The 26,583-nt window shown below is 46.6% G+C and overlaps 1 protein-coding gene across 2 annotated transcripts in view; it reads left to right on the top strand.

The window, feature by feature from the left end:
• The window catches only part of DOCK1 (dedicator of cytokinesis 1), a 491,527-nt gene that overhangs the window by 121,941 nt on the left and 343,003 nt on the right, over positions 1–26,583 (top strand). For both annotated transcript variants that reach the window (XM_032314015.1, XM_032314016.1), the window contains exon 23: positions 4,386–4,494. In XM_032314015.1, the coding sequence (XP_032169906.1) occupies positions 4,386–4,494 (109 nt within the window). The remainder of the gene's footprint in view (positions 1–4,385; positions 4,495–26,583) is intronic.

The raw sequence follows: 26,583 nt of genomic DNA on the forward strand, positions 1-26,583 counted from the left end.
TCTCCACTGGTTTTTGTTTGTCTGTGTTTTCTGTGTGGGTGGATCACATTAAGTGGAAAGCCAAAAAACAGACACATCCTGCTTCGGACCTTCTGAAGCAAATTACTAAAGCTAGTTATTGCTGTGTTCTTCTTCTGTCTTCCCGGTGCTTTGTGGAAGCTTTGCCTGTCATCCGGTGTGCATAATTAGTTATTGATCATGAATAACTTGTTGCAGATCTGTCATTCTGCTATCATTTCCTGGGTCACAGAAATAGAATGTAGCTAATAGACAACAGTCTTGACATTCCCTGATAATGAATCCTTTTAATGTGTAAATGGAGCAAGGAACGGTAACTAGCTCTTACTCATCTAGTTACTACTGACAGCTCTCGGAGCTCTTTCCTCAGCCCTTCTACCTGAAGGTGGGTCAAACAAGTGGCTGTTGGGTTTATTGGATAAAACCAAGAGGTGAGACTCTAGAGGCCTCCCTTTCATTACAGAAAGATGCGTCAGTGGGAATGCTGTAAAATACTAGTCATTTCTGTGTTTTAAATATGTTGATTGTCAACAGAGAAAGTGCTCAGTTTTAATCTTTGGGGGATTCTTGGTAGAAATTTAGATAGCATGTACTCACTACTTATACCTTACAGATTTTGAAACTGTTACTGGGGGCATACGGATTTAGAATTGGATCTCTTGCTTGTGGATTTATAGGCAAACTCACTTTATTGCTCTTTGCATATACTGTGGTTTTTATAATCCAACAGTTGCGGCACCCCTGCATCAAGCAAGCCTTTTGGTGCCATTTTTCCAAAAGCATTTTTGCGCTTCATATCTCTGTGTCATGCTCAGGTAATTCTTGCAATATTTCCAACTTTTCCCTTGTTACTATATTTGTTTTGGTGCTCTGTGATCAGTGATTATCAATGGGTGAAACCCCAGATGATTATTTACACTTTTTAGCAATAAAGTATTTTTTTAAATTAAAGTATGTACTTTTTTTAAAAGACAAAATGCTGTTACACATTTAATAGACTGCACTATAATGTAAACATATTTTTCATATGCACTGGGAAACCAGAAAATTAATTTGACTCTCTTTATTGCCATACTCATTTTATTGCAGTTATCTGGAAACGGAACTTACAGTGTCTCTGAGGGATGCCTGTACCCTTTCATCAATCTGAAAACTTGCCCTTTATCTTTTGGTTAATGTTTGCATGCAATATCTCTTCTCTTTTTTGCTTTTAACCTTTCTGTGTCTTTATATTTAAGCTGTTTCTCTTACGCATAACACTTAGCTGTATCTTTATTTCATCCAGTCTAAAAGCCCTTTTAACTTAGGATATAGTCTGTTTGGATGTGATGGGTTTAGACTTATTCTCTGTTCATTTTCTCTTTTATCCGTCTGTATTACGATCTCCTTTTCCTCCTCTTTGCGTTCTTTTGTAGAAAGCCTGATGGGCTTTTTATGATCTTGTTTTCTCCTCTTTTGATCTGTTAGTGATCTGTTCTTCTACTGTTCTTTTAATGATTTTCCTACATGTGACAACATGTGTGTTGGAATTCTTACAGAATAATTAAAATCATTACTCTTGCCACTCCCCTGATAACACTAGACATGGCTGGAACAGAGCACTCTATTTCCACATGAAATCTCCTTTTTAAAATTATTATTGTTTTGCATTTCAAGATACCTATATTTTATGCCTCATAAGACACAAGTATTACTATTTTGTATAGTAAGTATTAATTCAATAAATTTTGTATTTATTATCATATTTTGAGTTTTCTTTCAATTTCATGTTTATCTATGAGGTTAGTTTCCTTCTGCACTCCCCCCTCCGACCCCCCCTCCCCCAAAAAAAACTCCTTGTAGAATTTCTTTTAATAAAAGACTGCTATAGGGTTTGTATGAAAATCATTTATTTCCTCCTTGGGGTTTGTTTTTTTTTTAAAAAGATTTTATTTATTTATTTTACAGAGAGAGATGACAAGCAGGCAGAGAGGCAGGCAGAGAGAGAGAGGGAAGCAGGCTCCCTGATGAGCAGAGAGCCCAATGTGGGGCTCGATCCCAGGACCCTGAGATCATGACCCTGAGCCGAAGGCAGTGGCTTAACCCACTGAGCCACCCAGGTGCCCCTCCTCCTTGTTTTTAAAGAAAATTTTTATTTAATATCGAATCATAGTTTGGCGGTTAGTTCTTTCAGATACTGTGCTCTTTTCTCTTCCTTCCATCTTTTCCGGTGAGAAACCAGCTTTCAGACTTCTTGTTATGTCTTTGAAGGTGACGGTGTGTTTTGTTTGTTTGTTTTTCCTCTAGCTGTGCTTACAATACGTTGTTTCTGTGGTTACGAGCAGTTTTACTATGGATTTTATAGGAATGCTTTTACTTTTTTTTATCCTACATTGGATTTTCAGAGCATCTTGAACTTTGGATTGATTTTTCTCTATTCATTTTGGCAAATTTATTGTCATTATCTATTCTGGTGTCATATTTGTCACCTGTGTCTCTCATTTTCTTCTGGAACTTCAGTCATATATGTATTAGGCCCTTCATTATACCCTACATATCTCTAACACTCTTTTGTCTGTTTTCTCCCTCTGTGCTTATTTTCATGTTGATCATCTTCCACTTCACTAATTCTACCTTTTACTTGGTCTGATCTCAATTTAACCCACATAATGAATTCTTAATTTTAGATATTATAGTTTCTAGTTCTAAAATTTTCATTTGATTTTTTTGTAGATTTATTTCTCTACTAAACTTCTCATCTTTTTTTTTCTCTATCAATTTTTTCATATTTCCATCTTTTTATTTTCTCCATTTTTTTCCTGCTTTAAAATATAGTAATTTATGTTGACATTTTTGCTAGCTAGCTACAGTATCTTGATCACCTGTCTGTCGTTCTGTTCCTGTTGTCTTTTTTTCTTTCTTGTTTGGTCACGTGGTCTGTTCTATTTTTAGTTAATTTTTACTTAAATGTAGCTCCAGATGATGGTCTCTTCTTTCAGAGATGATCATCCTTTCCCCTTCTAGGCAGGACATGGGACTGGCCTTTTACTTTAACAAGGCTGTGTGTAGCCTTCGCAGGCTTTGGTCTACATTTGGTTGGTTCCTGGTTCCCCAGAGTTTTCAGTGGAGAATCTGCTCTGTCATGTGGGACCCATCTCCCTGGCATTTTCTAATTCATTACCACTCATTATCTTTGGAGACTGATAGAAAGCCCACTCTACAGAGATGTTTAGTCTCCTACCCCCACGCGGCTCTAAGATTGGCAGATGTCCTGAGGACGAGAGTGACTGTGTGCTTGAAGCCTCCCCAAGTGTTTGGACCGGTCTGTAAAACATGGTTCTGTTGCTTCATGTTCCCTGCAAGCAGGAGTTCATGATTGTAGGCTATGCACCTTTTAAACAAACTCCTATCGAATAAAATCCTTTATAAAATGGATACACTAGGTTACAGTTTCCCATTTTCGATCGAATTTGTTGCTTTACAGTGGAACTCATTTAAATATAAGATGACCTCTAGGGTAATTAATTATCACTTAGTTTACAAAATTTTGTATTGTACACAAGTTTTCAGGTATGGTATACTTTAATTAGGCAGAAAGCTAGTCTATATTAAGAAACCATCTGCGTTGCAGCATTTTAAAATGCAAATGCGTTGCTTTTTAGTAACACAGCAACTTGAAGTAACTGCTAATAAATAATTTATATGTGAAACTTATTTATAATTAGCAACATATATTTGTCTGTGTGTAACCAATGTACAACTTCCTTATTACCCATTTATTGAATATGCTCCACCTCGTGACAATTTTCCCTTTACCAGCAATTCTGTGATGAATGAATTGTATAGTGTCATTACTCTGAAATAAAGTAATTTTGAATTTACTATTATAATATCATTTTCAAATGGTTACAAGATGGTGTTAAATTCAGGAAATTAAATTTATGTTAATTACGTGACATTGTGGGTTTAAAAAAACACTGGCAGAAAATACACCAAAATATTGACGGTGTAATCTCCGTGGGCTAAAATTAAAGCTGAATTTCTCTGCTTCTCCTTCCTCTGGTCTTCCTTCCTCTTTCTCTCCTTCCCTCCCTTTCTATACATTTCTGATTTGCAGATTTAGAAAATGTATTATGTTTCAGTGAGAAAAGCACATAAATGGTACAGTTAAAAACCAGCTTCTTCTGCCTGAGGCCCCAGCCCCCTAGCCATGTGGCCCAGATGAACCCCGTTTCTGAGCTGCCTCCTGTGTTCCATGGATGTGGCGGATTTTCTCTCGTGTTCTCAGTTGCCGCCCCAGCAGCAGCTTGCAAGGCTGTGATGCGGGGGCAAACAGGCATGAGGCCCTGTCCACCAGGCCCCATCGAGCGTCCTGTGCTCCTTTGCAGACTCTATGAAGACAAAGGGGAGGCTGACTTCATGGAGTCCCTGCTGCAGCTGTTCAGATCCATCAGCGACATGATGAGCAGCGTGTCGGACCAGACCGTCAGGGTGAAGGTAGGCCCTGGGGTGCGGCGGGAGTGGCCATCCTCATGCCCGCTGGGAGCTGCCGGGCTCCCCGCTGGGCGTGTGAGAAGCAGGGGCTCTTCCTCCCGCAGAGCCTGAGCTCGCGGGGCGGCCCAGGGGTGGCTTTGGCGGCGAGAGCATCCTGCCCCCCTGTGTCCTGAGATGCTGTTTCCCCTCCCCTGGCGGTGTCTTCAGGCCCCCGCCCTCTCTTTGCTCCGCAGCAAGTACGTGTTCTGAATTGATACAAATGTGAGGATGTTGATAAGAAAAATGTTCGCGTGTCACTTGTCGGGGTGTCTCGGGGGCTGGGAAGAGGTGGGGATGCTGAGGCTGTGGGCGCCTCGGGCATCAGTCGGACCTCAGGCTACGGTGCTGGATCGCCGCTCCATCTTGGTCCCGCGCGCTTGCCCAGAAGAGCGAGGGATCCAGGATCCCCACCGTCCCCGTGTTTACCACCTCAAGTGACTGTTCTCACCCTGTGGCCCCGGGGAAGGACCTCACGAGAGGTCGTCGGCCTGTGGTGTGGAGGTGCTGGGAGGCGGGAGCACAAGGCGGCCAGCCCGCTCTCCGGCTTCCCCCGTTCTGGCCGTTTCCATGGGGCTGACTGACTGTGGACAGAGGTGTGGTGTGCGGGCCGCCGCCCGGGCTGGTGCCCTCAGAGGACAGGCATCTTCGGAGTGATTCACTTGGCGGCTTTCACGCGACTGCTCACTGCGGCTGCTGTTGCTGTTGCTCTCTTCCCTTAATGCTCTTGTAATGCGTAATTCAGGAAACGTCGGTCCGGCCGTCGTCTTGAAAATGCTTTGGAAAGTGATTACCATTCCATTTGGAGCAAAGACGTGTGTGTGTCAGGTGTGTCCCACAGTTGCTGTGACCCGGGCCAGGGTCACAACCAGCCCTGGGTGGAGTGCACGGGGCCTTCCATCTCAAGGTGGTGCAGCTGTCCACGGAGCTGCTGATTCTTCCCTGGACTTGCTTGATCTCGATGGGAACTTCTTGTACAAAAACTGGTGATCTACAGGCAAAGGGACGTGGTGCGTATGTTGAAGTTTTAGGCTAACCATTTTGGCAACTTGCTACGCCTCAAGCTTCCTTATTGTCTTAGGGTTAAAATTAGCAACGTGTTCAGGACACTTACTACTACATCCTGTGTCATTTCAGAAAAACAGGCGCGGCGGGCCTAAAAATAGATAAAAATTACAGGAAGTTTGAGCCCAGACGTAATTTTTAGATTTCTAAATATACTCTTATGTTATTAAATTTGGCTGGGCTTGACTCTTGTCTGCCCACCTCCCTGTGTGTCGGATGATTCAGTGAGTGGAGTCTTGCAAGACCTTCCTTCAGTGGGTGTTTTCTCGTAAGATGGGAGTGAAATCAGGGATGTTCATGCATGTTGAAGACTTGATGTCTGCAAGACCGGCTGGTGGCAGAGTGTTGGTTCAAACGTTGCCTCCCCTGCGGCTAATTTTGTACCTTGTTTTTACACAACAGGTGCTCTCTGTCCGGGTCAGATTTAAAGACTCCTATCCCAGGTCCCTGGTTTTTGCGTTGCTCTCATCCTCCAGGCTTTGCTCTGCGGAAATGGAAATAACAGTTAGGAATCATCTTCTAGATAGAAGATAGAAAAAGGACCGTGGCATTTCATAGGGTTACGTGTTGTTCCCCAAAGGGTGGCCCTTTTTGATTTTTTGTGGCCGTTTTGATATTTGAGAGGCTCTGTGTGCCCTCATCTGTGACTAGGAAGTCCGCACGCTGTCGTGTCTTCCTGGCACGATGTGGGGTGAGCTGACGGGACGGGGAGTGGGGGTGTGCCTGCTCTGTCCCCAGAGCCGGCCTCCTGCAGTCACCTTCCCAGAGCTGCAGCCGCTCCTTCCATCGCCCTGGCCACCGAGGGTCAGCCCAGGCATGTTATGCCTTCAGGGAGAAAGAGGCCAGAGGAGTTGGGGGGAATAATTAACTGCAGGACAAACATGGCATCAATGTCATTGTCATCGGGGCTGCCTTCCGTTTGACTCAGTACCAGACGTTGTTCTGGGTCGCTGAGTGTATGGGAGCACACACACAAAGGGGGTATGTTTTTGTGACGTGGGCGAGGAAACTGCAGGGCTGCGTGCAGTGTTCTCTCTCTCCCTTCTCTGCCTGGAGCACTTCTGGATCCTTCTCTGGGGAATCCACCTGTTTCTGATCTTTGTGCTGCTTTACTGTCCCTTAGTGAATGCCCCCAACCTCAGGACTGTTTACACCTTTTGGCCATTGTGAGTAATGCTGTGAACCTGAGTTTGCAGATAATTGTTCAAGTGTTTGCTTTCACTTGTTACTGATATGTAGGGTATATATCAGATGTGGAAATGCTGGGTCATATGGTAATACCATGTTTAATTTTTTGATGAATTACCATATTTTCCACAGCAACTGTACCATTTTACTCAAAAAGATATTTTTTTTATATTTAAATTTATCTTTCTTTTTTTATCTTTAGATTCCTTCGTGAATTTACCTTACCAGCTATTTCTGGCAACTTCTCAAGCCTGAGCTTATCACCACCCCCCTGCCACCACCTTTAGCAAATGATGCTAGTCTGTTTGCTTTGCCGAGAAGATCCTTTACGATCTGTCTGACGTCACCTTTCCTTTCTCAGTCCCCATCAGAACACTGAACGTAGCCTTCCACGGTGTGGAGTCTCTCCTGCCCACTCCTGCCTCTGGGGTTTTGATTAGTCTCTTACCCATCCTCTCAGTCTAGAATCTTCTGTCTGCGTATCACATTGCCCTTTCAGTTTGTCTGCAGTCACGCCCAGACTTTCTCAACACTCAGCAGGTGCTTGTGGGATCCTTCTCTGCTGTCACACTTCTCTCTCTCCTTCCCATCCCACGAGGGGGTCCTTGTACCGTGGTCAGTGCCCCCTGGTCCTGTCCTCTGCTCTCCACTGTGTGATCGTGGTCCATCTCTCTCCCACGTTTGATGCAGTGGCACTCAGATGTGGCCTCTCCAAAGCCAGATGTGGCCATTCCTTCCACTGACTTCTCTTCCGTTTGTTCTCCGGCTGTGATACACACGTATGTGTTTGCTCATGGCCCCAGTTCTTCTTGATAAAATTGTGCAGAGAGTTTCTTAACTCTACTCTCTCTGCCCTCAGTGCTGTACCTGTCCTTTCTTATTTCCTGACTGTATTTCAGTGTTTTCCTAAAACTCCCATCTGCTGGTGGTCTCCTTCTTCTCCGAAAGCTGTGATGTTTTCCAGCTGCCTGGAGAGATGGATCAGATCGCAGTTTCTGCATTTCAGAAACATTCATAGCCAGCCCAACCAACCCTCCTAGCCTTTAATTCCTTAGAGACTGAAGTAAGTAGAGTGTCTTCCTTAGAGAACACAAAACATCTGGATGTAGGGAAGCCTCCCTGAATTAATTCCAGGGGTTGATAGAATCATGAGCTCCACGTGCTAGAATAGCAACAGCTGATACACATTGATCACTTTCTGTCCTAAGTGCTTTATGTGTATCAGTTTATTTGATCCTTACGATAAAACTCTTAGGTAGTCTCCTTGCTTTCACATGCGGACAACCAGAGATGGGAACTAGCTTGCCCAAGGCCATATGACTAGCATGGGAATGGAGTGATGATTTAAGCCTAGCTTAAATTCTAGAGCCACATTCTTTTCTCTTCAACTCCCCTGGAGAGCAGTGTTAAGTACCAGCCATCTGACTGTATTTAGAAACGGCTCATACCTGTCGTCCACACTGGTGGACAGCAGCACTGTGTCTGATGCTTTGGGGCTGTCAAGGCATAAATATCATTTCTGGTGGACCTTTCCATCAAGTAGGCATGTGGTATGTTCATGCATAAAGCAATTAAAAATACTTTGACCAGGGGTGCCTGGGTGGCTTAGTTAGTTGAGAGTTCAACTCTTGATTTCCACACAGGTCATGATCTCAGGGTCCTGAGATCAAGCCCTGTGTCAGGCTCCACGCTGGGTGTGGAGCCTGCTTTAAATTCTCCTTCCTTTCCCTCTCTACCCCCGCCCCCCCCCCCCAAAAAACCAAACAAACGAATGAACAAGCAAACAAAAACAACTTTGACCAAATACCTCGCAATTGGGTACATTTGAAGGGAGTAAAGGGAGTCTGATGGGGCTGGTCACGGAGGCTTCTAGGAGGACCAGACAGATCTTGGTCATGGTCCCACTGTGTTGGCTGTGGGTTTTTCTCTTTCTTAACCAGTTGTGGATTGCTGGGCTAGATTTGGGGTGGTTAGGGTTTTACGATCAGAGTTAATACACACATTGCAGATTTACTCAATTCCAAAATATTGGAATATTAACTGTATGGAAGGATCCTAGAAAAGACCACCCTGCCTCCTAGGCATGGTCTAGGCTGGTATGTCTAGGGAGAATTCTAGAACTTTGTGTAGAGGGAAGCTTTGACCAAGATCCACATTAAGAAATAGATTCTTGGTGTGTGTGTGTGTGTGTGTGTGTGTGTGTGTATAAAGCTGAAAGATGTTTCATGGAAAGGTTCTTACCTTTATTCCGTATGATACCCTCCAGCATTTTCTATTCTAATGTCCTTCAGTCTGTTCGGAACTAACATATTTCACAGAAACAAAAACAAAAAAATTGCGGGTCGACAGGCACTAAATTTTTTTCCTGAACGTCTAGCGTATCTCACCCGACATTTAAAAGCCTTGCTCTTTATCATTCTTCAGGTTTTTTCTACTGTTTCTCCTTCAGTTTAGTATGAGAATATGGTTCATATTCTGTGCCTCCCATTGACTTATAAAGACTCGGGTCACTGTGGCTTGGTGACTTTCCCTTGCGGAGAATGGATTGGCCAGGGGTGAAGAGTGATTGAACTCGAGCCCCCCAAGCTGAGGTCGGCGCACAGATGCGGGAGGCCTTGTCTTCCTTCCCGGGGCTGCCCCGGGTGTGGGCTTGCTTCTTACCATTCGTGGTGCTGGTCTGTCTGGGCTTCGCTGGAAGGCTCTGTGTTGGGAGTAAGTTGTACCATGATTGTTGGTAAATGCCATTTTGGGTGAGTTTTGTCCTCTGAGAAGCACTGTTTCATTCCCTTAAAAACTGTATCCTGACTTGAAATGAACAGCACTCACTTGCCATACAGCTTGTTCTTTATCAGAAGATTTTGTTGCTTTCTGTCATTTCTAAGCTAGCACTAGGGGTCCACACTGCCTGTCACAAATTTGAGAATTAAGAATTTTGTGACCTCAGGAAAAGCTGTGTTGGTGTATTAGGGATGATGGCAAATGAGGATCCAAAATCATCGGTTCTTCCTGCAGATGAGGACGTGAGGCTCACGGGGACCTCCGGACCTCCCAGGGTTCACTTACAGAACTGGCTTCTCCCCACTCCGCCCCTGCCTTCTGAGCCCTCCCGGTTTCTGCTTCTAGTGCTGTGTGCGAGATTGTGAGATTTCGTGAGGGTGGAAATTACCGCTTCTCCTAAACAAAGCAGCGTTTCTTGTGCCCTTGCCCTCATTTTTAAATGTAATTGTGATCTTGTTAGAAAAGTGGAAAATGCCAAACATTGATAAGAAAAAGAAGACTCATTTACCATTCATCTCCCATGAATTAGTTACCCTGTTAGCGTGTTTGTCTTTATAATGGCAGGCTTTTTCTCCTTCATGTCATCAGATGTCTGTGGGGATATGTGCTGTATAGGATATGTACATGCATGCATATTGACATATATGTACGTGTGTGTGTGTGTGTGTATGTGTGTATTTCCATATGTATTTCCCTGTATCCTGTAGTATTTTTCAAGAACATGTTTCTTAAGGTTGCATGTGACCTCCTGGTTATGTCCTCACTGCTTGAACCACTTTTCTGTGTTTGGGAACTTGGATCGTTTCTGGTTTTCGTCTTGATAAACAGAGCTTTAGGAAGCCTCCCTGGCTGGCTCTCTGGTGGCACAGCCCTGGCTGTTTCCGTCTGGTTTCCTGGGAGGCAGCCAGAGTTCCGAGTGCTCTGACGTGCCCCCGAATTATGGCTCCGTGTGCCCCTCTCTGCACTGTTGTATCCTGTGCCACCACCTGGCCTTGGTTTCCCCTGGAGCCCGGGTTCTCCCTGTGCTTGCACTTCACTGCCCGCCTCGTGGGACCCAGCCTCTCGGGTGCCGGGTCATGGGGTTGCAGAGCCATTCTTTCCACAGAAGCCACCTCTTCTGTCGGCACCGGCTCAGTGGCCATGCCAGGTGTGAAGATGGGAGCTCTGCCGTCCAGCCCCTTCCACCCAGGTGATTCTGGGCCCTGAAGGAACCAGGCAGGGAGAGGAAGGGACCAGAAGAGGTACCTTAAAGAGATCGGTAGCATCTGAGCCAGGAAGGTATACTAACAGCAAACAATGAAATGTTTCTTCGTTCTTGTCCTGAGGTTGGGAATGGCTGTGGACTGTGGTCATAACCCAAGAGCAGCAGAGATGTGAGGCAGGACGTTGCTTGTCTGTCTCTCGTCACCCACAAGGACCGGGCCGGGGGGGGCGGTGGTGGTTTGGATGGTGACCTTCCCGGTTATGCTGTCTGCTCTAGGGGAAGTCCTGTTGGATTAGAACGTCCAGCCGCTGAGGGTCTGCAGCTCCGGAGAAGCCAGGCCAGGCCTCCCCGAGAGTTCTCGTACTGACACAGGAGGAGAGGGAGGGCCAGGACTCAGCAGCTGTGGGGACAGGCCAAGCCAAGCCTGGGGGAAGAGTCCATCTCTTGGGACAGCTGGACCAAAGGATTTCCGATGGGGCCTCCTAAGACAAATGTATTCTCTCCTGTTCCTTCTGGGTGCTTGTCTTCATCTGTTTGAGCCATTACCACAGAATATCATAGACTGCTTTTCCCTCACATGGAGGAGAGCAGAGGCAGGAAGCAGGTTCTTTTGATCCTTATTAGGGCACTTACCCTCTCACAGGCCCCACCGTCGTGACTGCCTCTGACCCTAGCCACTCCCCACAGGTCCCAGCTCCTGTCGCCGTCGCGCTGGGGTGTGCAGGTTTGACATAGGAGTTCGGGGGGCATATAAGCATACAGACGTAACCGTGCTCTGGGGTCTGTTGCATGCCTTTCTCCGGGCTTCTTGTGGAGGCCAAGAGTCCTTGGCCTGTGGACACCTCACTCCTGTCTCTGTCTCTCTCTTCACACCGGGTTCCCCTGTGTGTCTGAGTTTTTGTGTCTTTCTTCTTCTACGGACAGTGGTCCTATTGAATTTGAGGCCTACCCTGTTCTCGTATGACCTTGTGTTAACTTGAATCTGTCTGCAGAGACTCTTTCTAAATGAGGTCACTCTCACAGGTACTAGGGGTTAGGGTTTGAACAGATCTTTTTCTGGGACATAGTTCATCCTACAGCGGAAGTCAGTGTAGACTCTACAGGGATGCCAGCGGCACCCCGACCAGCGGTTCAGGAAGAGCTGGAGGGGCAGCGCACGGGGCCCGGGGCCCAGACCTCAGTGTGAGGTCTTGTCAAAATGGAGATTCTTACTCAGTAGTTCTGGAGAAGGGGACCCAAGAGTTTTCATGTTAATTCTGCTTGTGTTGGTCCCTGGGTGACACCTAGAATTGGAAGTGGCCAGGGCTGACCTAGCATACAGAACATTCTGGCTGCTGTGTGAGCACCAGCAGGAGGGGAGGCACGGGAGTCCGAGCCTGGGCAGGTTTCCCTTCAGGGCTGGCTTGACCTGGGCTTCCAGCCCTCATCTGTCTGATGTTCTGGATTATTCTGATGGTACAAGTTCTCCCTATAAACAGGTGAAGAGATGCTTGGAGGTCAAGTCATGACTCAAGTCAAAAAAGAAGCAGCAGTAAAAACAAAACCCCGGAAAGGTGAACGAAGTATTTTATGACTGTCTCTTAGTAAACCATCAGCTCAAAATGCTTCCAGTTTCCTCTTACTGCTTTCTGGTCTGTGGCTTCCAGACTCTGCAGAGAGTTCCACTGTCTGGCCGAGGGATTTGAACACATCAGACACCACGCTTCTGGCTTCTGCCAGACTGATAGTTGGGGAACATTTGCCTAGCTTTGGATTTCTGGAATCTCTTCTGGCCCTAGTGCACACACTTCTCGGGTGCTCCCCCGGGATGCTTGGGACACCACCCACGGGCAGGACATCTGTATGGATACACGTGCCTCCTTGAGCCCCTCTTCACCCCCCTTGGTCGAACAGTAGCAGAAATGAAAGTGGTTTCTTTCTGCCACTGTCCTTGAGCCATCAAACCATCTGTATTGGTTTTCCACCAGTTGTGGTGCTTGGGAATGTAGATTTTGATGGTTCCAACACACATGCCATTTGGTTTCCTGCTTCTTTGCCATTATATCACAGGCATCTTACCGTATTCACGAGCAGTCATAATTACGATTGTCGTGGCTCAGTGCCCATTCAGGACAGGCACCTGAATTGATGTGCATTCAGTTAGTTAATCAAGTGATTTTTCTTTGTATTAATTTTTACATTGTTGGATACCAGGGGTTTGATTTTAGCATTTTAACCCTGCGATGAATCATTCTGTTGACAAGTAGTTGTTGGCATTTATCTTTTTAAAAAATTCTGTGGCAGGCTTCCTTCATGCTGGTCATCCCACTGTCCCTACCTGTATCAGAGGACAAGCCTTTAATTTGGGATTGTAGAATTCCAGGGATTTCTTCGCCATCCCCTCTGTCTTGGCCTTCGACATGATGCTCACTGGGGAAAAAGCGCTCCTTTAAATTTGTGGCTCCAGTGAATTCCTTCTCTCTGCCCCTGACCTTGGCCTTCTGGAGGTCACTCCCTCACCATACCTTCCACATCTGTGCTTTCTGCCTCTGGTTCCCCGACCTTCCATTCCTGGGCATGAGGTCATGCAGGCCGCCTTCCTCCCTCACAGTGCCAGTTTCTTCAGTGTCCCTGTGGGTGTGAGCAGGCCTCTGACTGCTTGAGGGCTCGCACTTAATCCCTTGGTCATATGTGTGTATGTGTGTGTTTCATTATTTTACATTTAAAAACATTTTAAAGAAATTCTAATTTATTTGTCAGAGAGAGAGACCGTGTACTAGCAAGCGGAGAGGGAGAGGGAGAAGCAGGCTCCCTGCTAAGCAGGGAGCCTGATGCAGGACTTGATCTCAGGACCCTGAGCTGAAGGCAGCTGCATAAGCAACTGAGCCACCCAGGCACCCTGGTCGTACATTTTTAAAATGCACTTAATAATATGTTCATTCTCTGTGCTGGGCACTGGGCACAAATAGCAGAGACAGGGCTTTTGTTCTCATGGTGATTGCATTTAAGAATGAGCCAGAAATTAACCAAGTAGCCATACCCATAAGCATAGAGTTGCAGATGGCAATACATGATGCAAATCGTAGGCATAAGCTTCTCACTTTAGATTATAACAAGTCCTCTTAAGGACAAGTAAGGGAGAGGATGACAAGGTATATCAGGAGGTGGGGATTGGAAATAATTTGGGGGTTCAGGGAAGGTTCCAAGGAGGAGCTGGTTAAAGTGTGAAGTGGGGAGGCCCCAGGTAGAGGCAGCAGACAAGAAGGTATTTGTTGCTGTCACAGAATCCCAAGATGATCGGTGGTTGTGGCTGGATAGGGTGACAGTGAGAAGGCCAGGACTGTGAGGAGAGAGGAGAGAGTTAGCTCTGGGCAGACGTGGCAGAGTGCTGTGGGCCTGGGGAGGATCCCTGGAAGCCACTTAGCAGGTCCCGGGGATGGTTCGGTCAGATCAGATCTGGCTGCCGTCTGCAGGATGGATTAGAGCATCCGAGGGAGGAAGCCGTGGGGTGAGAGGCTGTTAATGGAATCCAGGTGAGGGACCGTGGTCCTGGGGCCAGAGCAGAGCTCTCCACCTCAGCACTGTTGACCTTTGGGGCCAACAATTCTTGGTCCTGGGGCTGTCTTGTGCAGTACAGGATGGTTCACAGCATCCCTGCCATCTGCACATGGGAGCATGGAGAACCAGCAGTGTCCCTGGGCGTCCTGCCAGTGCCTCCTGGGCTTGGGAGGGCAGCATTGTCCTTGGACAAGATCCGTTGGGCTGCGGTACTGGTCACGAGTTTCGAGGAGATGGGGACCTGTGGTATGATTTGCCGGCCATGGTGGTTGATCTGATGTAGGAGGGAGACCAAGAGAGGTGTCATAATCACCTACGAAGTCTTTGGCTTAAGCAGGCGTGCTGGAGATGTCTCTCGGAGCAGGGGAGGGTTGTAGAACGTATGGACTTTGAGCATGGGCTTCTTCCAAGACTGCTGGAAACTTCTTTCCGGGAATTGCTGTGTGAGCTACTCTTCTCACTGTCAGAGGAAACCTGGCTCCATGCAGCTGTTGGGTGCTGACCCGTCTTTATTTACTTCCCGGGCACCTTCTGGATAGCTTCATGGACGTCCACATGCCATTTCTGAGTGTACTGTGGTCTTTTAGGACCAGGCTCTCATTTCCTTTCTTGCTGAGCATCTTCCCATTTCCACCCATCGCCAGTGTCTGCTCAGTGGTGCTGCAGGCCGATGGGCTATTGGTGTTTGTGCAGATGCAGAGCCTGTCGCTGCTGGATGCTTGGTTATGTAACACAGTGCGAGGGGGTACCAAGCCCAGGCTCCCATATGGTTTGGAGGGAATTTATCTGCTGCTTTTGTCCAGCCGGATTGTGGAGCGTGAAATAATCCTCATCCCTTGTATTTGTGTGGTTTTTTTCCTTGTCAAAGCCTTTGGATGCACGCCCTCTCTCTGATCCTCCTAGTGTCACCGTGGTGTCCATTAGAAATAATAACGGAAAAGCTTTCCCGAGGGATGGGCAGAAAGCATAATCATGTAAAAAGTCTGCATTTTAGAAGCTGAGTTGTTGATAGAAACACTTGTGCCCCATGTTCACTGGCTCTTCTCTGGGATCCAGCTGGTACAGCTGCCCCGTGAAGCCCCTTCCCAGAGATTTATTTCTAAGAAGGATGACATTTAAAATGGTTTTAAAAAACCGCCCGACCCATCTAAAACAAGACCTTCACAAGGGAACTGAAGATGGGGCATCTGTAAGTGCTCGTGTGCAACTCCCTGGTGCAGTGGTGTGTACAAAGTGCATTTGCTGTCGGTCTTGGGGATTGATTTTTATATTTTGAGTTTCTGTGGAATGAGGCTTCTTTTGATTGCAAATTTCATAAATCTCAAGCAAGAGATAAATTGGGAGATACTCCAGTGTATGGATGAAAGAACTCAACATTGTTAGGACACCCGTTCTTCCCCACCTGACCTGTACACGTGTTGTCATCTGAGTCAGGATCTCAGCAAATACCTTTGTGGGTATTGACACGTTGATTCTGAAGTTTGTGTGGAGAGTCAGAGGACCTAGAATAATCAGCCCGATGTGGAATTAGAACAGTGGCAGAACTCTGGACTACTTGATTTCAGGTCTTACTGGAAAGCTGCAGTAATCCGATTGCTGACACCCCACTCAAATTAGGTCCAGAAGGAAGTAGAATAATTGATTCTTGGAACTGGGGCATCCAAGGTGTTAGACAGGCACGACTGTGACCAGGGGGTAGAAATCTCCTCTCTTGGCTCAGTTATCTGTTCGTGGAGAGAATGGCCACCAGTAATCAGGGGCTTGTATTTTTTTACTGTTTATAAACCGAGAGGACATGGAGATCCATCTGTCTCTTTAGGTCCATAACGACCTTCAGAACAAACGCTCATCAACCTCCTGGATGTAAAGGAGTACCCATTTCTGGTAGGAATAGACTCAAGGAAGTTGAAAAGAGAAATAGCACTTCGTGATGCAGAGATCATGGGGAGGGAGCTCGAAGGGCCGGGGGGTGGAGGAGGGCGCGAGCCGTTTGTACATGGAGCTGACGCCAGTGCAAATTTGTGACTTTGTGAGATGGGCCCCACAGCTCTTCTCTGGCCCTGTCCACTGGCTGATGGAAAAGTATTTAATGCCTTCATGTAGGATTGGTGTTCCGGCTGGCATGCCAAGTAGCCCAAGCTGAGGCCCAAGAAGAGACCAGACCTTAAATATGCCCAGGAAGAAATTTACTGAGAAACATGTTGGCTAGAGCTGTCGCACAAGCAAGTGTGAAAAAGGACTACGTCTTAGGTGTGCTTAGAAAATGAGCAGCTGCATTATAGTGAATAATTAGAAATTTCCTTCTAACTGTTGTGCAGAAGTTTATGGTGGAATGAATTTTTTTTATATGTGTATTGATGGAGTCATGGACTTTATGTGAAGCTAAATTTCAAAAGCCTTCAAGTAGTTAACACTGGGGGATTGGTGAGCTGGGGAGTGAGACAGTGACATCCAGAGCTGTTTGAGTAACTTACGCAGGAGCTGGGTGGGTCCTGGGAGGGAGGGTTTTCCATCCCTCAACCCACTGCTTTTCCCGTGACATCCTGAGTCAGATAATAAGTTTGTACATTACACCGGCTTTATTTAGAATCCTGTGCTAGGCAGTATAATTTTGATGAGAAGCTGAGCAGTATTATTCTCTATGAACTGTGAATGTGACACTTTTATAATTCAAGTAGAATTATTTTTCCCTTGGGAAATCCTATGCATTCAATATGGTACATTGAATTAGGGAAGAGGTAAAGGGGAAAAAGCCATAAAAGGTGCATGTTATTAAAACAAAGCAGGTTTTATTCTTGCCTGTGTAACCTTTAGATATGGTGACTGATTCCTAGAGACACTATTTTTTTTTTCAGCATAAATTTTCTTCTCTCTAGTTTAATGATTAAGGAAGAACAGCAGTCCTCATCGTTTGATTAGGTGAAACATAACAAATGCGTAATTAAATTTTGGAAATGATATTTTCGTAACATTTCGTATCATTGTGACATTACACATTTTGTGTGGTCACCACTCAAGAGTTGCTGTGTCTGAGAAATGAGGTGTTTGCCAAGTCTTTTCATTGTTTGCCTTTTAAATGATTCATTTTATATGAAGATGGAAGAAAATACTATCACTACTGCTGTTTGTCACGCCAGTCTTCTTGTGATTGTTCCGTGGTAGGTCCCTTCTCTGCTCACACGTTCCCATCAGTGCATTCTGCAGAGGAGTAGCTTTGTGGATCTGTTATCCCTGGAAGTGACCTTGTTGCTTTACAAGGTCGACCAGTTGGCCACTTCTCCGTTCTGCCGCCACATTTTATCAAATCCTCATAGCGGGCATGGCCACAAACTGCTGGCTCAGCAGCATGTAGGTTCGTGCCAGGTGATACGATTACATTTACCCTATGGGGGTGTCTAGTATGTGAGTGTCAGGGACTTAGTGTCCCACCTTAGGGCTGCAGCCAGAGCTACCCTCAGAGCAGTGGGCAGCCGTGCGTGGTAGCAAGCTAATGTGGGTGTTGAGTGTTCTTAGTGGTTCATTATCAAAACCTCTTCTATCACAGCATCTTGAGCCAACAAAAACTGTAGGAGGACTATTTTTAAATGAAATTTTCATTTCTTTATTTTGATGGCTTCTCAAAGACAGGGAACAAAAAAGAATGAAGTTCAGTAAAATAACACATGAATCTACCACTCAGATCATTCACTGTCAGCTGTTTGGTCGTGATCATTTCTGAATTCTTTCTAGTCCTAGATGGATTATAGATAATGTTTTAACAAGCCAATGATAGATACATGGCAAGTGTTGTTCTGCACTGTGTGTCCCCACAGCTTATGTATGAATTCCATTCCATGTGCATAGGTAATACCTCCTTATTGACACACAGAAGCTTGGTGTTGGGTCCCCTCAGTATCCAATGAAATGATGGTACATTGAGAGCTACCCGACACCCAGTGACACCAGAAAGCTCAACCAGAATGAGCAGCAAAGATGCAGGAAGGCAAAGCACGGAACCAGAAAGCAGGGGTCCTGGTGTCCACCTCAGCAGAAACCTTGGACTTCAGGACCACAGGCAGAGTCCCTTCTGATGGAACTCTGCAGGTCTGGGGCGGGCGAGGTCTGCAGGGGCCGCAGACGCCACTGTGAAGTCTCCCAGGTTCTCTTTACTGCTCCAGTCCCCCAGACGCCTTCCCACTCTTCCTCGTCCTCTTTCTGCCCTGGGCGCGCACCTGCTTCTTGGGTCTGGTCCATGTAACACCGGGGCTCGTCTCTGGGCTGGCCCCTGGTTCCCCTTTGCCCTCTGCCCACTAGCCTCCTGTCTCACCTTCTTCCAGCGCCTGCTCCTTTGTTTGTTCTTTCTGGTGGCATTTCCAAGTGGGGATTTCTCCTGCTTGTTTCTCTTGGTGTGTGGAACTTCTCCATTGCCTCTGGCACTTTCCTCCTGGCCTTCTGGAGGTAGGCAGGGGCCTGAAGCCGGTGTGTTCACAGTGGGTAGGGACCTGAGGGTTCTGTGGGAGTGGCCAGAAGGACTCTCTTCTTGAAAAAGAAAGTGGTCACTTAGACATTTGTGCAGTTAGTTTGGCTGATGTTCATTAAGTTCTTACCAAGAAAGGAACCTTAAGTGCTTGCCCAGCTCTGCTTTGCATTATTTATTTTTAAAGATTTTATTTATCTGAGAGAGAGACAGGAGAGAGCATGAGCTGTGGGGAGGGGCAGAGGGAGAAGCAGCTGCCCGCTGAGCAGGGAGCCTGATGTAGGGTTCAGTCCTGGGACCCTGGGATCGTGATCTGAACTGAAGGCTGATGCTTTATCGGCTGAGTCCCACAGGGGCCCCACTGTCCGGGTCTGCTGTAGATGGTGAAATCTTTGTGGTTGTTATTGTCAGGTTTTGCATTTTTATATATTTGTACTTTTCACATTGTATACAAGATAATGTGGATTGGATTCTGTGACTTCTTAGTGTTTTATGTGCTTGTTTGGTACCAGCCGTGCGTCATACTGGCCCGAGGCCATCAGGAATGTATAGAGAAAGGTGTCGCCTTCTGTCTGCAAGAGGAGAGAGCAGGTGTTTGGTTCCCAAAACAGGTAACAGATGAGGTTGTGCACATGACATCTTGGGGCATCTGAATGAGAGATTGCAGGTAAGACAAGGACCTGTAGAAAGTGGCAGGTGGCCTGAAATCCTTAGAGCAGTGTTGTTGGAAGCAGAGAGGACTGGCTCTGAGCTCTGAGGGGTGAGAGGGAGTGGAGGTGAGGTGAGATCCAGGGAGGGGGCAGAAGGAGGGGGAGATGGGCGAGACAGGGAGAAAGAAAAGGAGAGAGTGGGGGTCGCAGGAGTTGACTGGTTTTTGGAAGACCGGAACCCAAGGGCTGTCGTGGAGATTTGCATCAGCAGCAGGAAGCATGGGGTGGGGGCTTTCTTGGTCCTACCCTGTGTCCTCAGAGCTGAGAAGGGGAGCACAGTGTGTTCTGATCGTCAGATGTAATATCTGAGATCCTGGACTGACTCACTAAAAACTGACATATGGGTTTATTTTCTGAATCTAAAATTACATTTTTAGAAAAGGACAGGATCTCCCAGGAAAGAAATCCAAGTTGGGATTGGGGTGGGGTGGGGGTGAGCGAAACGGACTTTTCCCCCAGGGATCCCTCAATATGAAAATTACATGAGTTCTTAAAAATTTTATCTCATGATGTTCTTTATTAGTTCTTTTATTTTTATCATGGGATAACTATTTTCATTTACATTTTTAAGTAAAATATGTTTTTAATTGAAAAAAGTTTTCCTGGAATCAGGCAAGTCCCCTTTTGGAGCTTTGTGGCTGTCACTAGGAGCCTTCCCAGGGTGCCTGGCCAGTGAGGGCCCTGCCAGGGACTCCTGATGTTCTGGGGGGGGCGGTGTGTGGGCCCAGCACCTATTTCCACACAGGAGGCCCCGATCAGCTGGTGAGGTGTTAGAAGGGGTGTGCTGCGTTTGTGAAAGTTATTTGTAGAAAAGAGCGATCACTTTCCAAGGGGGTCCATCCTCTTCTCCGGAGGATATGATGTGTCCGGAGTCACTGATGTGAAGACGGGCTCCGTCCCCTGCTTTGGCTTCCCTTCACTTGTGTGATTCTAGTCGCTCCTGAGCCTGCCCTGTGGGCTTTCCACTCTCCTCCTGCATGCACTCCTGCCTCTTCGCCAAGCCTCCTCCGCAGGGTGCAAGGAGCACTGGTCCAGGGTATGGGAGACCCTGGACAAGTCCCTTCCTCACAGCCTCAGCTAGAAAATGTGTGCAAGCAGGATTATCGGGGCATGAAGAGCTTGGGGACTTCTGACTAACTACGGTCACCCATGTCTGTGTGCTCCTGTTTGTTCTCATGGAGCATCTCTTTCCTTTGTTTTCAAATGTCCTCGCTCCTTTGTTCGAGGACAACATGTTGTAAGCAGCACGTTGGTGCCTTTATCCGGAGCTGACAACCTTCCTCCTTTATTTGAAGTATTTAATATACTTACTTTAAACATTTTTTTTATGATCCCTTTATCAAAAAGCTGAATTTTAGACCGAGGGATAACTCATAGACATCAAAATGCCCAAATGTGATGCGCACGGTATCCTCCGTATTGTCAGATGCGTACGTCATGTGTACATCTCTCCATCAAGGTGTAAAATGTGCCTGCCCCCGGTGCCTGGGCTTTGGCTTCTCCGGGGCTCCTCTTCTGTTCTTCTCTCTGGAATCTGAGTCTCTGAATCCCAGTTCGTCCAGACAGAAACTCTTCTACTTCAACTGAGTCTGCTTGTTCCCGCCTATAAAAGAAAGGAAAGGGTTAGACTATCTCTGTGTTGACGCTCTGTGATCGGCTCTTCCGAAATGAAATGGTAAACTCTTGAAAACAGTGAACAGCAAAGCAAACCTTGCATAGACTGAAAAGGACAAAATGCCATCATTTGCTTGCAATTCTTTCTAAAAGTAATTTTTTCAAAGTGTGCACAGAGACGGATTTTAAAAGAAATCTGTTGTGTGTGTAATGCAGTAGTCCGTCCTCTAAGAGGGATGTGTCTTTGTGTTTTAAACTAATTGTAGCTCCCAAAATTAGCATGCCAGCTGTGTGATATTGCACATCTTTTCTCTAGTTCATTTTTTTTTTCTTTGACACTGTGTTAAGTTCAGTAGAGCATAGTCTCATTTACACCCCCACTTATTTATAATTTGGGATAATTATTATAGTGGCTGGGCTGCCAGTCACCTCTCTGGTTAGGAAAATGAGGCTTTGCCAGGCAGATACGCAGCGTAGGTTGGGTTAAGTCATTGCTGGCACGGCTTATGCTTCAGGAGAGGATAACCTCTTTGGAGGCATTCCCAAGTCTTGTTTGCACTAGGTCGCTTCCAAGGAGTTTAGAGGTGATGAATTCCCAGTCCCCTCCTCTCCCGCTCCCAGCCCAGAAATTCCAAGTTCTTGTCAATAACCATGCTAAGCTGGGTTGCTAATTTCCTTTGAAAACTAGAAAGTGACAGCATTTCATCTTTTGAAAATTTATCGCTCTCACTTATAAATGTTCTACTAATCTCCCCCACGCCCACTCCAGGGTTTGATTGGTGATTGCTTTTGTATTATAGTTATGCTTACTTTAACTCCAGCTACCCTGAGGTTCTCTTCTCTGCAGCCTCTTTCCATTGGACCTGGTGGATGCCGTGCCTTCTGGAGATGCTGGGGTTGCTCTCTTAGTCCTCTGAGTTTTTGTGGGCATCTCTGGCTGCTGGGTCTCAGAGCTGAGCATGTACCTTCTTCCTGGAAGGAACCCTAAGTGTGTACGTACAATTGTGCATCACAGTGGACAGTGTCTCTCCCAGCCTGTCGTTAATGCCAGGCTATTAAAAATCGGTTTTATTTATTCTGTGTTGGAATCTGGAGTTTCCTACCCCATAATTTAATATTTTTTAAATGACACCTTTGGTTTTTTACTTGTCATGAGCAAGGATAGAGTTAGCCAGCCTGCAATTTTGCCTCTCCTTTCCAGTATCTATTCATTAGCTCCTAATTGTTTCATAACCTCCTCCGAGTCTGCTGTGAGCTCACTCTCAACCCTTTGTGACACCCCCCAAGGTAGTTAAATGAGGTTTTGCTATCTCTATGAATTAAATATGTCATCTCTTTTTGAAATGTTCCTGAACCCATGGTGTTATGTTTTGGCAAATAAATACTATTTTCAGAGAATTAAAACCCAACCCATCCATTTATATTTCCTTTGATTAGGAGATATCATGGTTTCCCAGCTATGTAACTCTTAGTGGATACTCACCTCTGGGTGGTTTTTCGATCCATGCGTGTGACAGTTCTTGCTCACTGGTTTGCACTTGTGCGGACCCTAAGGGTCGGGCGTTTTTGTTCATTTGAGACTTCTACCTTGAGTAGATAATGACTTTCATCCTGCTTGATGCTTCGTGGTCCCCAGGTCTGAGGGGCTTGCCCCTGGGTGCTCTCCATGCATCAGACCAAACCCAAGGGGTCAGCATGGTTTCCGTCTCTGCCTGACTTCACTCCGGTCTTCTCCCCGCATCTCTTTTCCCGTAGGTCTCTGTGCTGTGACATGGAGCCGACTGTGGTCGCCACCGGCCCTCGACAGCCACCGCAGCAGCCACAGCCCAAACCTGGGGAGGAATGCCTGGGTCTTGGTTCTGAATTTTCCACAGTCTCTTCAGCTCTGCTCTGCTGTGGACAAGCAGAATCAGGGTCCCTGTGGGTTGTTTTAAGATCAAGTTTATTGAGGTTTACCAGTGCAGCCTGTGAGTGCATTGTCTCTCCTCACACCACAGCCCAGAGTCTGAGCATCTCCTGACCCCCACGAGCCTTCGGCCAGCCCCTGATGCTCATCCACAGGGCGCGTCTTCACACGAACGCAGCTGACTCCAGCGAGGGTGACGAGGGCCCCCATCTCTCTTCCCTTTGGCTTCTACTGCGAACTTCCTCTAAGCCACGGGGTTTTGCTGTTTAGTCACTCTCCTCTCCATGACCGGGAGGGGCTGCTGGTGCCTCAGGCCAGTGGAGGGTAATTGTAGGAACTAGAGGAGGAGCTTTCCCACCAAGTGCCAGTTCTCACCCAGGCACAAGAGCCTGTCTTTCTCACATTCCTTTTCTCCTTCTCCAGGTGTGGACACAATAAGTCATCCTGGCCCTTCTGGGGCTGGGGGTGGGGGTTGGTGTCTGCCTGGGTCTGCTTGCAGGGGAGGGGACAAATAGAGGCTTAAGTGGGAGAAGTGACAAGGAACCGGAACTTGCCCTGGGCTTCTGTCCCCTTGGCCCCATGCGTGTCCCCGGCTGATTGGCCCCAAACACCTGTCGCTTTGCTCCCTCTTATTTCCACACATTACCCCGGAAAGTTCTGCTCATTTCCTGCCTGTTGTGCTTTCCTGTCTTCCTGTCTTTGCTCGCAAATGCCTCTGCCTGGAACGTGTGTTCGTCCTCTCTCCGGGGGACCTGCCAGGCTGCTCTGAAACTCAGTGTGCGAGCTGCTTGTTCCAGCTTGCCCTGGTGTCCTGTGCCTCTTGCTTCTGTCTGCAGAATCCTCTGCTCAGGCCTCTAATGTTACTGAACCGCGGTGAGCAGGTGTGTTGGCTTCACCAGCAAATCTAGTGTCTTGGCTATTGAGTGCTTGGCCTAGCGTGCCATGGGCGCCAGCACCTGAGGAACAAATAATACGTGAATGAGAGATGAGAAAAGTACTCTGAAAATGTACCTGCCACCGGCATTCACGGAGAGGTAAAGCACCTGGTGCTTGCCTGTCTGGGCCGCCTCCCAGCTGCCTGGGCAGCGCCAGTCCTCTGTGGGCCTTCGTCCCTGCATGGCCGGCTGTGCGCCTTCTCACCTCCCTGTGCTGCCGTGGGGTTGCACTCTTGACTTCACTGCACGGATTGGAGAGACGCTTTGGCTATTAAAATAGGAGTTAATCATACAGGAAACTCACTAACTGAACGTCCTGGTGAGGAAGGCTGCTTCCTGTTGATAGATAATAAAACAGAGTGGAATAATTTGAATTCTTTATAATGGATGTGATTATAAATGATTTCCCTATTTACTCATATAAAAGGCTAAATGGAAGATGATTAGTGAGTTCTGTTTTCTGTTTTTCCTAAGGTGATTTCTTAATCTTCCAAACAAATACCTGTGATACATAGAAGAAAAAGAAAAACCCACTAAAAGTTACTTAACATCTTTAAGAAGCTTTTCAAAGCTTTAGAACGGAGTAATTTTTTTGTCCCTTAACTATGTCGTGATACAGGAGAGAAAATATATTCTCGGAAACCATTTTGTTGCGCTTTGTTAATCTCAGGGTCAAAATTGATAGATGTCTTCTGATCACAGTATTGGCCTATTGGTTCTTGACATCGGAGGAATGATGAGATTTTAGATTTAGCCGATATTTATACTTTTCTCTTTTATTGTGTTGCCCCTAAAATATTAGTATTCTGAAACTGAATCTTTCTAAACCTTATTACTTAATGTCGTCTCATCATTGGGTGACTAAAGGATGCTACTTTTTTTAACTTTCTTTATCCTTAAATCCTTCCTCTAATCATCTCCTGGCCATACTGTGGACGTTTCATGACTTGCAGTTAATTAGTTCTTTGTTGGCAATTGATTGTTGCACATTGCGATTGGAAGATACACGAAGCTGTTGTAACCCAAGTATGTGTACATTCTCCATCACACTTGGGTTCCAGAGGCATCTGGTTGCCTCATTAGAATTCTCTCCTGTTTTATTTTTGTTAAGCATAGATATCTGGTTGACAGTGATTCTTTCACTAGCATAGCATGACATTAAGTTGAATCATGGTGTAGAAGACCCTCTCCCTAGATGGGCCTCCGAGCAGTAATGGGGTTGAGGCTGTCCTCTCGGCATCCAGCACCAACTTCTGGGAGCCCAAAAGGAAGCAGAAGTGTTGCTGAGGCCCCCACGGGTGCAGTGTTTCAGGGCTGCCTTCCTGACATGGAAGGGTGGGTGGCGATACCACCGTTTCCTAGGTCATGCCGGTGAGGACAGAAAACAGGATACTGTCTCAGCAAAGCATTACGTTGCTCTGTCGTTCAGTGAGTTTCCACAAGGATTTCCATATTTGAGGGTAGAGCTTAAACACTGCGGTAGATTCCTCGCCAAGTACATGTGCCCCAGGGATGGTCCTGGTCCTCCCAGGGATGGTCCTGGTCCTCCCTGGTACCCTCAGCATGGGGATACAGCATCTTACAAAGGCCGGCAGAGGGTAGGGCAGTGCTCGATAGGGGATTGCTTCTGAGAAAGAGGGTTGATCCGGGGCGTCCTACCTCAGTAGTCCTGGAGATGAGTGAACCCAGGGCAGCCCGAGAGAGGCAGAGACCTCCTTAGCCCAAGCTGGGATGCCAGACTAGAATCCACTGCCTTTTGATTCCTGGTTTGTTCATCATCCTTTATTCCAGTCTCTGGATTTTAGCCCTGACCTAATTCTTACACCCTCAATCCCTGGCCTCTGCAGCATGGAGAGAAGCCTTGGGCCTAGAGTCTGGGAAGGGAGGGGGAAGAAAGGGAGGTTAAGAACCGTTCCTACACCTTCGCCATCTGTACTGTGGGCTTCCTGGATCCACTTACATAACCTTCAGCAGATGATCACAGGCCAGTTGTATTCATGAGATACATTTTAGCCCATGTGTACTTGCCAGACACTCTTAGGCATGGAGACCTGTTAGCGGTCAGAGCGTGCGAGGGGGTTCTGTAAGCTGAGGTTATGTTCTTGTCATGGGGAGAATGATGTCATCCATCTTTTGGTGATAAATAATGATAGAAACTGCCATTTGTCAGCACTATGGTTTTATTTAAGAACCTCCTGACCTTCTTAGAGGGAGAGGAGGTCAATCTCATGATCGGGAACGGGTCTAAAATTTTGAAACCTCTGGCTGTTATAAAATTATTTCTTTTCCTCCATTTTTCTTATTTTATCACAGTCCTGTGATAAAACTGTGGGGAAACTGTGATCGGGCACCCCATGTTGCACACAGGTAATTAGGACTCATGACTCTTTTCACGGCATCTGTATCTTTGGGGTAAGTACCCCGTAGTGCAATTGCAGGGTCATAGGGAAGTTCTGTTTTTAATTTCTTGAGGAATCTGCACACTGTTTTCCAAAGAGGCTGCACCAACTTGCATTCCCACCAACAGTGGAAGAGGGTTCACCCCCTTTCTCCACATCCCCTCCAACACATGTTGTTTCCTGTCTTGCTAATTTTGGCTATTCTAACTGGTGTAAGGTGGTATCTCAACATGGTTTTAATTTGAATCTCCCTGAGGGCTAGTG

Source organism: Mustela erminea, chromosome 14 (genome assembly GCF_009829155.1).
Source record: "Mustela erminea isolate mMusErm1 chromosome 14, mMusErm1.Pri, whole genome shotgun sequence".
NCBI classification, from domain to species: domain Eukaryota; kingdom Metazoa; phylum Chordata; class Mammalia; order Carnivora; family Mustelidae; genus Mustela; species Mustela erminea.